Source organism: Podarcis erhardii (assembly GCF_964252035.2).
Source record: "Podarcis erhardii genome assembly, chromosome: 6".
NCBI classification, from domain to species: domain Eukaryota; kingdom Metazoa; phylum Chordata; class Lepidosauria; order Squamata; family Lacertidae; genus Podarcis; species Podarcis erhardii.
Genome location: NC_138510.1, coordinates 5474722 through 5487463, shown reverse-complemented (window position 1 = coordinate 5487463; position 12742 = coordinate 5474722). Strand labels below are relative to the sequence as shown.

Below are 12742 nucleotides of genomic sequence, written 5' to 3'. Positions count from 1 at the left end.
AGGGCCGACCAATGCTGCTGAGCTTTTTTTAAGGATTTTATCCCAGGACATATACTGCCAAGGGGAACAGATTAAATTGACCAGCGGGCCAGATTATGCTCCTGAAATGGACTTTGGACATGCCTGGCTTAGGTCAGCTTGACGGTGTTAAACCAGCCTGATTTTGAAACTTCAGTGGCCACAAAAATGCCCACTTTTGAGTTTGAATTTGTGCAGATCTGACAATCTCGTCTATAGACTTTCACTGCATGCAGCGTGACAGGCAGCGCCGCTTGGATAAATGCAGTGTTCCGTTTGCTTTCAGTTCATTTATCTACCAGACAGTTCAAGCTCTGTTCAGCTCTTCCTTCAAAAAGTGCATGTGACAATTTTTAGACGTGATGGGTTCTGCCTGCAGGTTTTAGGCACTTTCCACGTAGGGATTTTGCAGTGTGCAAAGCTGGTCCGAGAGCCAACTCACTCACACACGTGGCAGAAACATTTGTGCTTGTCGTGCATTTGCTGCAACAAAGAGGGACGAGTCACAGCTGAGTAGCAGAACACAGGGCTTCCATGCAAAAGCTCCTTGATACTACCACCCATTAAATGGGTCAGTGGGAGGGAAGAGAGTGGGATGGACCCTCTGCCTTAGATCCTGGGAGATGCTTCAGGCTAGAGAAGACAAGGCTGAGTTCAATGCACCAATTCCTTGAGTCTCCATGTGTTTGCCTTATCCCAGATATGCCCGCTTGACTCCTTTGATCTGCGGTACTGTCGCTGCTACAGGTGTCAAATAAAACCCATTCCCCCTTTGTAAGAAATCGATCTTTGGAACTCCCTGTCTATCGACATCATACAGGTGTCTTCGCTACACTGTTTTTGATGCCTACGTGAAACTTTTTTTATTCATGAAAGCCTAGCCAGGGACCTGTAAAAGTTATATGTGCTGTATTTTTTTTAAAGCTCCTGTTGGTTTTAAATCAACTTTAATTTTTTTATACTGCCTGCTTTTAATTGCTTTTACTTATTTTAATGCTTTATTTTATATTATTGTAAACCACTTAGAGGGTGTGCTTTTTAAAACTTACAATCAAATGGTATATCAATTTGTTAAATAATAAAAAAACAAATAATTATAGAATAGCCCAAGGCCCATCTAGTCCAGTTCCCTTTTAGAAGACTTTTAGAAGACATCTGAAGGCAGCCCTCTTTAGGGAAGCTTTTAATGTTTAACAGACTACTGTATTTTAATACTTTGTTGGAAGCCACCCAGAGTTGCTGGGGAAACCCAGCCAGATGGGCGAAGTATTATATTATTATTATTATTATTATTATTATTATTATTATTATTATTATTATTATTATTATATCCCTGATCTCACAGAGGCCAAGTGGAGAAGCCATGCAAGCAGGACCAGAGGGCAACAGGAAGGCTCTCCCAAACTCCCCCTTAATTCCCCAAAGCAAGTTTGCTGTGGTTTCCCAAATGTCTGTGGATATGCATTTCTTTTTCTTCGCATTCGGGGACATTTCTCACTGACCTGGGTTTGCCAGGATTGTGTCCTTTTAGCCGGGAGGGGAGCCTGTCTTGAGACCCTGGCAGGGATTTCTGCCTGCTACTGCACAGTCCCTTTTTTGCCATTTTGGGGGTATCGATTTCAAACTCCATAGTAGTCGCCTAAGAAATGTAACGTGTGAAGGGGCCCTTATTGTGATGGACACCCTATGCACTGAGAAGGAATTGCTTCTGAGATCTAGGGGTTTTGTTTTGGAGAATGAAGTTTGCGCCTCGCCAGCTCTTTTTCGCTGCCCCCCGACTCCTGCAGAAAGTCTCTCTAGCAAGGATCTGCTGTTGCCCTTCCTTTCTCCCCTATGGAGGTGTCGAAGAGCCGGATGATGCTTCTCATTATTCAGAGCTTCCGTCTTCCCCTATTGGCTCGGGAGAGCTTGAGCTGCGCTGGGGCTGTGTGGCAGGAGGCGGCGGCGTGTCAATAAAAAGAGGGGCAAGGGGAGGAACACGTTGCAAAAGGGGGAAGAAAGAACCCGAGCTGCGAAGCAAAGAAGGAGTAGCAGCACCTTCACCGCCGCTCCATCGGCCGCCCCCCAAGGATGAACTAAAGCGCAAAGAAGGCTGCGCGCACACCTGCAAGAGGAACCTGCAACTTTCGCGTCCTGCCCAGAAAACCCACCTGAGGCCAACTCTCTGAAGAAGCGTCTCCATGAACTTTGGGAGTACTTTCCGCAGGTAACACCTTCACTTTTCCCTCTTTCTGTGTGTCATTCGCCTCCTTTTCCACGCCGGCTGCTGTGCAATCCTTTGTCCTCCTCAAAACCCTTCTTTCTTTCTCCACCCATGGATTTATGCCCTTTCATACCCGTTTCATACCTCAATTTCGCCACTGGCAAACAGGGAACGCTCTTTCGTCTGGTGGCGTTTGCCCGCTTTGCGTTCAGCAGGGCTCCGATTCGGCACACCCACACACTTAGTTGGGAGTAAGTCCCACTGAAACTCAGCGGGGCTTGCTTCTGAGTAGGTGCGTGTGAGACTGCACGGCGAAAAGAATCAACTGCGAAAAGCAGAAGCAATTAAATGATATATATAGAGAGATGAGTCTCTATTCTCCACTCACCCCCATTCCTTAGCAATGGATTTCTGAACTCTGCCTGTTTATTATATCTATTCCACTTCGAAGCACGCATCAGTTTCAACTCAGGGGGAGCCAGCAAAGAAAATCTTGCCAGTGCGTTAAGATCAGTCTTGTTGTCATGCATCCTAACTTTTAGCCGAAAGGAAAGGAGATAAAATTATTTGGGTTTTTTTGTTAAAGAATGTGCATTTTTTTATATACCACAAAAGTTCCTTTCCGGTGATTTCTTTGAACTGTGGGCATATTTGATTGGGGTTTCCTCTATTGCTGGAGAAAATCTGTGTGCATTTCTTGTGATTTTTGCCAGGAGGAATAAATAGTGGGCATAATCCAGACAGAATTAAGAACTCGAATCAGTTTGATTTCGGGCACACGCCTGCTGAAGTCGATGGGACTTTTAACAGCACAGTTCTGCTCAGAAGTAAGTCCCATAAAATTCAGTGGGGCTTGCGGCTTGGTAACTGGGGTTTGATTGGTAGCCTAAAGCACTTATGACTGCAGTCCTGTGCGCACTTAACTATCATAGAATCATAGAACTGTAGAGTTGGGAGGGATCCCAAGGTCATCTAGTCCAACCCCCTGCAATGCAGGAATCTCAACTATATCATACATGACAGATGACCATCCAACCTCTGCTTAAAAAACTCCAAGGAAGGAGAGTCCCTCACCTTTCGAGGGAGCCTGTTCCCTGGAGGAACAGCTCTTTCTGTCAGACAGTTCTTCCTGATGTTTAGTCGGAATCTCCTTTTTTGTAACTCGAAGCCATTGTTTTGGTCCTAGCCTCTGGGGGTAAGCTCCATTGAACTAAATGGGGTTTACTTCTGAGGAGACACATCCAAGACCGCAGCTTACCTCTCCCTTTTCTCTAGCTCTGCTATTGTTTCCCAGTCCACTGGATTTGACAGAGCAGCCCCAAGGCTGATGGTCTAGAAGCCGTTTAAAAGAGTGAGAACAAAGGATGCTTTAGTTACAGGTAGTTAGCCGTGTTGGCCTGCCGTAGTCGAAACAAAATTTAAAAAAATTCCTTCCAGTAGCACCTTAGAGACCAACTAAGTTTGTTATTGGTACGAGCTTTCGTGTGCATGCACACTTCTTCGGATACACCGAAAGAGAAGCTACCAGACCTTTATATATAGTGAGAGGGTGGGGTGGGGTATTACTCAGAAGGGCGGTGGGAATGGGTGATGCCTTGTGCACCAACATTGCACAGGGAAGTTCTCTTGCACAATTCCTATTGGAATGAACAGGAATTTTGCCCTAAGCGTGGTCCAGCCTTTGCCAACCTGGTGCTCTCCAGATGTTTGGGACTACGATGCCACTCAACTGGCACCAGGGTGTGGAAGACTGGGGATCAGAGGCACAACTTGGCTCCCTTGCCCTCTTGGCAAGCAGTTGTATCAGCGCTGCCTTGGCAACCTGCATTGGCACCTCCACCACCCCTTGATCCTTTGACAATCGCCAGCTCTCCCCATCTTCCTTCCTTTGTGCTGCCCTCTAGGCCTGCACCTTTGGTGGGGGCCAAGCTAGCCAACCCCTTGGTACACCTGGGGATTCATTAGAAAGAGGGATGGGGTAGAAACAAAAGGGGAGATAAAAGGGTGTGTGTGTGTTTCTGTTATATATATTTTTGGGGTGTGCTCCTTGAACCATTTTGGGACACCTTCAAAACAACTCACGGCAGATTCTTCAAACGTGGCAACAGGCAGGCAATGATAAGAGATGGATCATATCTATACATAGCTGTCAACTTTTCCCTTTTCTTGCGAGGAATCCTATTCGGAATAAGGGAATTTCCCTTTAAAAAAGGGAAATGTTGACAGCTATGATTCATATTGTGCCCCCATTTGCCACAGAGGCAAACCAAACCGGGTTAATTCCAAGAGGGCGAGGATGTAACCTGCTTTCTTCACTGATTTGCAAATCTTTGCTGCTCATTCATAACACTGTTTCTGTAATAAGAGCCATCTGGGGCCAGAATCCATTGGGAGGGGGACTTTGGTAATCTTTGGTAGTATGGCACCATGAGCGAGCCCAAAATCTGGCGCCCCCAAATTGATCTTCGCAATGATGGAGCGTCTCAATTTTGCAACCGCTTGGCTCGGCGCCCTCTGCGAGGGAGCTGTCCGCACCGCCCTAAATCCAGTGCTGATTGGGACATTCTCCTGCACAAGGCGAACTTCCTGGAGACAACTGTCCTCCTCCCTGTGAATCAGAGGGCTTAAAAAAATCCCTAGGGAGCAAAGCTATCTGTCCCCCGCATCCTCACCTCCCACCTCTAGAAAGGGTATTCATAGAAGGTCCATTTCTCATTTCTCATTTTCGTCACTAGTTATATATTCAGTACTGTATCCCTAGTTACACATACAAAGAGAAATTATCACCAAATGAACCATCAGCAATGGAGATTCCGACTTCAGAAAACTGTCTTTGCTCTGGCAGACCACTTGTGATCTTTACTTAAATTTCATCTGTCCAAAGTACCGTATTTTTCGCTCTATAAGATGCACCAGACCACAAGACGCACCTCGTTTTTGAAGGAGGAAAACAAGGAAAAAAATATTCTGAATCTCAGAAGCCAGAACAGCAAGAGGGATCGCTGCGCAGTGAAAGTAGCGATCCCTCTTGCTGTTCTGGCTTCTGGGATAGCTGCGCAGCCTGCATTCACTCCAGAAGACGCACACACATTTCCCCTTACTTTTTAGGAGGGAAAAAGTGAGTCTTATAGAGCAAAAAATACGGTAGGTGGTATATATATATATATAGAAAATATATATATATATATATATATATATATATATATATATATATATATTCCAAATGGACAGAACGATTCATGGAGGCTAAGTCTCCCATTAGCTAAGTTATCTAAGTGGAACCCCCATGTCCAAAAAGCAGTGTACCCCTGCCCAAGGGACACAACAGTGGTGGGAGCCCCCCCCCCGGCAGCGTGTGACTGGAGAAGATGAGCCTTTGGTCGAATCCAGTTGGGCTCTTCCCATGTTTGCTGTGAGTCGTGCTGTGTATTTCCATAAAGAAAAGTCTCTTGAAAACCAGGGCTCCACGGTCACACCCTTTCCCAAGTACCCAAAACAATAATTTTCTCTGCAACATCAAATCCTTTTTTTTTACACCACAGTCACAAAAAGCCAAGGCAAATAAAACAATATAGCATAACCAGTGGGCAATAAAGATCACGTTTAGAAAGCCAGATATGGAAACCCTAATAAATCGGGGCAGTTTCTTCCCCCTCCCATTTTAGGCTGCTGCAATACCACGTGGAATTGTAGAATTGGAAGGGACCCCGACGGTCATCTAGTCCAGGGGTCAGCAAACTTTTTCAGCAGGGGGCCAGTCCACTGTCCTTCAAACCTTGTGGAGGGACGGACTATATTTTGAAAAAAAATATATGAATGAATTCCTATGCCCCACAAAAGAAACCCAGAGATGCATTTTAAATAAAAGCACACATTCTACTCATGTAAAAACACCAGGCAGGCCCCACAAATAACCCAGAGATGCATTTTAAATAAAAGGACACATTCTACTCATGTAAAAACACGCTGCTTCCCGGGCCGTCTGTGGGCCGGATTTAGAAGGCAATTGGGCTGGATCCGGCCCCTGGGCCTACCCATGATCTAGTCCAGGGGTCTGCAACCTTTAAGACAAAAAGAGCCACTTGGACCCGTTTCCGAAGAAAAAAAAACCTGGGAGCCGCAAAACCATTGCGACATTTAAAACAAATATATCTCCAGAGCCGCGATCTGACAGCGGGCGGGAAGGTGACATCGGGACGGTGCGTGACTAACGCATGCACCGCCGCCATACGACGTCACAGCCAGTACAGCGCCCGCCACAGTGGGGAGTGTCGGGGCGCACAATGCGCCTCCTCCCCTTGCTAGTATCCGTGCCGGAGCCGCGGCAAAGGTGTAAAAGAGCCACATGCGGCTCCGGAGCCGCGGGTTGCAGACCCCTGATCTAGTCCAACTCCCTGCAATGCAGGAATCTCAACTAGATCATACAAGACAAATGACCATTCAACCTCTGTTTAGAAAAGTCTGTCACTTCCAAGGTGGTCCGTTCCACTGTCGAACAACCCTTATTGCCGTAAAGTCCAACATGGATGCTGAGTCAATAAGCAGGCTTTCGCCATCTCAGTGTCTTTGGACTTCATCTTCTGTCAGCTCCACTTGCCAGACTGTATTTACAGGGAGGTGTGTAGGCCCCTACAGTCCAAAGACAACTGGAAAGCTTTCCCCATTTCCTTCCTCCTTGCAGAGAAATTTTTGAGGTCAATTTGGGAGAGCCAAAATGGCTCCAGGATTGTTCTTCTGTACTATTTCAGACACGTGGTTTATATACTTATGCATGTGTTTGCCTACATTTATGAACATTTATTATATATATTATATATTTAAGACCTTATAAATCCTATAACACAGTGTTCCCCAACCTTGGGCCTCCAGCTGTTTTTGGACTACAATTCCCATCATCCTTGACCACTGGTCTTGCTAGCGAGGGATGATGGGAGTTGTAGTCCAAAAACAGCTGGAGGCCCAAGGTTGGGGAACACTGCTATAACACAACCAAAACATCCGAAGGACACCAGGTTGATGAAGCCTGGCATATACAATTGTCGGAATATGGAAGACTCTGCAATGTTTTTATTGCCTCTCATTACCACTTTGCTTTAGTTGTTTTTTGTGTGGACAGAGTTCTCAAATGTTTTCAATAAAAGCAGGGGAGTTATTACTCCATTTTCACCGGGGGGGGGGGGAGAATTCTCAAGCATTTCCCCAAAGCAGCATTTCCATTGCGAACAAATTGCATTTCCTGCCCCCACCCCCAGATTCAATATGTTATTTTTACCTGAGAAAAGTGCTATTCCGACCACTTTAAAAAGCCATAATAATAAAAAAGCGGTAAACACCAGTGAACTTTATGAAATCTCTTACGGCGATGCCTTCAACCTTTCCCTGCAATGTGGTCTTTTTTCCTTTTTAAAAAACAGTGTTTATTTTATCCTGTGTTGTGGGTGCTCTCTCCAGTGCTGCAGATACATTAATCCACACACAAACACACTTGTCCGTTTTCCTTTCCCGGCTTGACACCAGAGGTAACATCGACAAAGCTCAGCCATGGGGCATCATCCATTTTGGGGTTTTCTCAAACCCAAGCTGCATCTGCAGAAATGAAAATGTGGGGGGCAAGTTTAGCAGTTCAGCATCTGCCAATATTCATGCAGCAAAATTGTGGGCGCACCTGTTGAGACACCGCCTTTACACAGCCGTGTAAAAGCCCAGTGTAAAATTAGGGCTTTCTCAAATGTTAGGGCTTTTTTTTTGTTTTGAGTGTGCTTATCCCAAGCTGCTTCTGTTTTCATTTATTTTAAAAAAGCAGTTGTGAGCAGGGCCAGATTTAGTTTTGATGAGGCCCTCAGCTACTGAAGGTAATGGGGCCCTTTATATGCCCAGCTGTCCTTTGTCAACAACAAATGGTCGCTGTTTTCTGTGTTGAATATATGCTATATAGTAATTTATGGACCTAATAGGTATCTAAAGCCATTTGCACATAACAAACAGGAGCCTACACAAAACACTGTTGCTGTATGTAGGTTTTATTTTATTTGTTTTTTATCTTATGTTTTGGAAATGTACATCCAGGTTTTTTTTTCCTTTAATTTTTTTGGGGCCCCCCAAGAGAGTCGGGCCCTAAGCTATAGTTTATTTTATAGCTTATACGTAAAACTGGCACTGGTTGTGAGGGGTTCAGAACTGGATCAGGAGCGCATTGTGTAGAACTTAACCTTTCCCCTTCTGCACCTCTTTCCAGCCCAAATCCCGCCCCAAGACATGTCTTATACTAGGGGTCAGCAAACGTTTTCAGCAGGGGGGCGGTCCACTTCCCTCAGACTTTGTGGGGGGCTGGACTATATCCTGAAAAAAAATTGAAGGAATTCCTATGCCCCACAAATAACCCAGAGATGTATTTTAAATAAAAGCACACATTCTACTCATGTAAAAACATGCTGATTCCCGGACCGTCCGTGGGCTGGATTGAGAAGGCAATTGGGCCGGATCCAGCCCCTGGGCCTTAGTTTGCCTACCCATGTCTTCTACTGACTCAGACCATTGGTTCATCTGCTCAGAATCGTCTACTAAGGGCTCCTCTAAATCAGTATGCCCCAACCTTTTCCTGACTGAGGTCCCCTTCCAACCTTGTTTCCTTCCTGTGGTCCCCCCCGCCCCCGAGCGTAGCCGGGGGGGGGCAACTGCCCCCCCCATAAGTAAAAATAAATACAAATGAATACAAATCTGAGGTTCTGCCCCCTAACAAAAATCCTGGCTATGCCCATGCCCCCCTCCACCCTAGCATTAGAAAGATGGCTGTTTAAATGTTTTGTTTGTAAATCGAACATGTTTTATTTATAATTTTTTATAATTTATACAAAATACAATTACATAAAGTGATAGGAGCATAATGAAATATTGTTGAAGCAGAAAAACATAGACTCATAGGAAACTCAGCTAAAACATCCAATACCAGGGGGGTAGACTATGTCTAGTCTTTAGTGAGCATTCATTCTCTCTTCTCTCCCCCCCACCACTAATCTTATTAAATGTTTTCAACATATAATGGAGTAAAAATCAAAGTGGTCTAAAGAGAAATAACAAAAAAAATACAGAAAAAGAAAGAAAAAGAGATAAGATGAGAAGAAAAGAGAGAGAAAAAGAACAGAAATGAAATAATAATAACATATACCGTATTTTCCCGTGTATAAGACTCCCCCATGTATAAGGCACCCCCTATTTTGGGGGGGACTCCAATTTAAGAAAATGGGGGAAAAGATATTCGTGTATAAGACAAGCCCCAATTTTGAACATTATTTTAGAGTAAAAAACCCATAGGCTTATACACGGAAAAGTACGGTAATTTTGTGTTTTATTATTAATAATATAACTATAGCCTCCTATCACCCCATATAGAGAAGGGAATCCCCCCCCCAGCTTTCACTGGGGAGCTTCCCCCTTCCTCAGTCTCACCCTCTGAGGAAGAACACTCTGGTCAGTCTCTCACATGGGTCCCTTCCTTTTCTATCCAACACCAGTGAGCATTCGTTCTGATATGTTTGCAGGAACAATGGCAATGAACATGCATCCTAATTTGCTTTCATTGTGCTTATACGTATTCCAGTTAAGGATTCCTTCACCCCACAATTTGCAGTGTGGTTCCCCATCACCTCCCTAATTATAATAAATACAACAAATTTAAAACACTTAATTGATGCAACAAAAAACAGCATAAAATGTGAATAACAATAAATTCAGAATTCAAAAATCAATTTAGGGGGGAAATCCATCCAAAAAACATTGGATGATCACCAGGGCTAGCTGGCTAAATTAGTCCTATTTGAGCCAGCGAGGAGACCAGGGGAGAATTAGCTGTGGGATCCCAGAGTGGGTAATCTTCATAAAAAGGGGAGAGGGAGGGAAGGAAGGGGAATAAAAGATCAGGGATGAAGGGATTTGTTGTCTAGCAACATCTGGCAGGCCACAGGTTCTCCTTCTCTGATGCAGGATGACCAGCTGCAAAGGAGGTAGGAATTTCAAATGCAGTGCAAAACATTCAAGTTCTACACCTGCAACTTTTCTCACCTCACACTTGACAACCTACAGCTGCTTATTTGCCAGTCCCCTCTTTTGTTGTTTAGTCGTGTTTGTCTCTTCGTGACCCCATGGACCAGAGCACGCCAGGCACTCCTGTCTTCCACTGCCTCCCACAGTTTGGTCAAACTCATGTTCATAGCTTCGAGAACACTGTCCCACCATCTCGTCCTCTGTCGTCCCCTTCTCCTTGTGGCCTCCATCTTTCCCAACATCAGGGTCTTTTCCAGGGAGTCTTCTCTTCTCATGAGGTGGCCAAAGTATTGGAGCCTCAGCTTCATGATCTGTCCTTCTAGTGAGCACTCAGGGCTGATTTCCTTCAGAATGGAGAGGTTTGATCTTCTTGCAGTCCATGGGACTCTCAAGAGTCACCTCCAGCACCATAATTCAAAAGCATCCATTCTTTGGCGATCAGCCTTCTTTATGGTCCAGCTCTCACTTCCATACATCACTACTGGGAAAACCATAGCTTTATCTATATGGAGCGATTTGATCTTCATCTGGTTAGCTGTCTGAATGTAAAATGGAAAGGAGAGATTGCGATCCAGAAGTGCCAACATTTTGTGGAAGGGATTCGGGTGCATAACAGAACTTCGGATGGTAAATGAAAAAGCTCTGTCTCCCTAGCGTAAAATCCACTTAAACAAACATCTTGTTTTATTTGTGGCTTGGAAAGTGACAAGGAAATGCAAGGAGTGTGGAATGAATGAGCCATTTATGGGAAGACGTATAAACCGCCCCACCATCAAAGCAGGATGAATGCTCATTCCTATATAATCATTCCTGAAACAAATAGGAACAGATGCTCAGTAAACGTTGTACATCGTATAAACGCTGTGTAAGCTTTGTAAAAGCAAATCTGGGTGAATAAACTGCGACCCCAAAGAGTCTCATTCCTGGGCATTCACAGCCATTTCACACCCCATAAGCATATATGTGAAATTAAAATTTCGTTTTGCCCTGGTGTTCATCACTTCACATTTGTTTACCTTGAGTTGCATTTGCCATTTTATTGCCCATTCACTCAATTGAGAGGTCCTTTTGGAGTGCTTTGCAAACGCTTCCAGGTTTAAGGACCTGGAACTATTAAGCATCATAAGCAAACTTGGCGACCCCTCTGCTCTCCCTTAATGCAATATTATTTATAAACAAGTTAAAAAGCACAGTCCAAATATTGATCTTTGTGGGTGCGGAGAGGCTACATCCCTCCATCAGAAGAATTGTCCATTTATTCTTACAGTAGTGAATTCCTGGACTGTGAATGCCCAGGAATGAGACTGTATAAGCTAAACAAGCTGTAGCTTAGGGCCCCAAGCTCTTGCCCCCCCCCCATATTTCACTATTAATATACTTCTTCATTGTATTTCAGTTCAACAATTACTTTGATAAAATACATATTTTGTTACGTGCAAATGGCTTTAGATACCTACTAGGTCCATAAATTACCACATATAGCATATAGGTAAAGGTAAAGGGACCCCTGACCATTAGGTCCAGTCGTGGCCGACTCTGGGGTTGCGGCGCTCATCTCGCTTTATTGGCCGAGGGAGCCGGAGTACAGCTTCCGGGTCATGTGGCCAGCATGACTAAGCCGCTTCTGGCGAACCAGAGCAGCGCACGGAAACGCCCTTTACCTTCCCGCTGGAGCCGTACCTATTTATCTATTTGGAGTTTGACGTGCTTGCGAACTGCAGGGACTGAGCAACGGGAGCTCACTCCGTTGTGGGGATTCGAACCACCGACCTTCTGATCGGCAAGCCCTAGGCTCTGTGGTTTAACCCACAGCACCACCCTGCCCCTCCATATAGCATATATTCAACACAAAAAACAGTGACAATTTGTTGTTGACAAAGGGCAGCTGGACATGTAAAGGGCCCCATTACCTTCAGTAGCTTAGGGCCTCATCAAACCTAAATCCAGCCCTGCTCCATGCTTCCTGATATGCAACCAATTCCTGATCCATAGGAACACCTGTTGTTGATGTTGTTGGCATCCGTCTGTCTTGAGAGACAACAGAGTGCGCCTCCAGGGGTGAAGTCGAACTGTTGTGTTAGCAGCACCGAAATGAACTCCCTGGGGCACAAGCCTGGGCAGTGTGGATGGAGGTCCTGAGCTGCCCAGACAACAAGACCCCCCTTTCGGCCCGACTAGTGTGGTCCAAAGGAAAGATGAGCAATGCTGTCAGGTCTGCCTCTAGATCCCTGCTCACAGAGGACCAACGCCCGGTGGATATAATATACAAAAACTTTATTGAAGTTTAGTTTCCATTTCAAAGCTCTGGGCGCGCAGACCCACGTCTCGACGCTAGACTGGCTAAGTCCCCTCTGACTCACTGCTCCTCCCACACCAGTTTAAGATCCTAGCCCGGCTCCACCTCCTACGCTGTTCTTTCCTTCGCTGGGTCCTTCTGCCCTCTGGGGTCTCCTCCTTCCTGGACTCCTCTGACGCTGACCC

At 45.2% G+C, this 12742-nt stretch overlaps 1 protein-coding gene across 1 annotated transcript in view; it reads left to right on the top strand.

The window, feature by feature from the left end:
• Nucleotides 1-1966: 1966 nt before the first annotated feature.
• PDYN (prodynorphin) overlaps nt 1967-12742 on the top strand; it is a gene marked incomplete at its 3' end in the record, with an annotated part of 28277 nt that continues 17501 nt past the window's right edge. Inside the window, exon 1 of the mRNA XM_081868094.1 lies at nt 1967-2224. Coding sequence (XP_081724220.1) covers nt 2199-2224 — 26 coding nt within the window. The 5' untranslated portion in view covers nt 1967-2198. The remainder of the gene's footprint in view (nt 2225-12742) is intronic.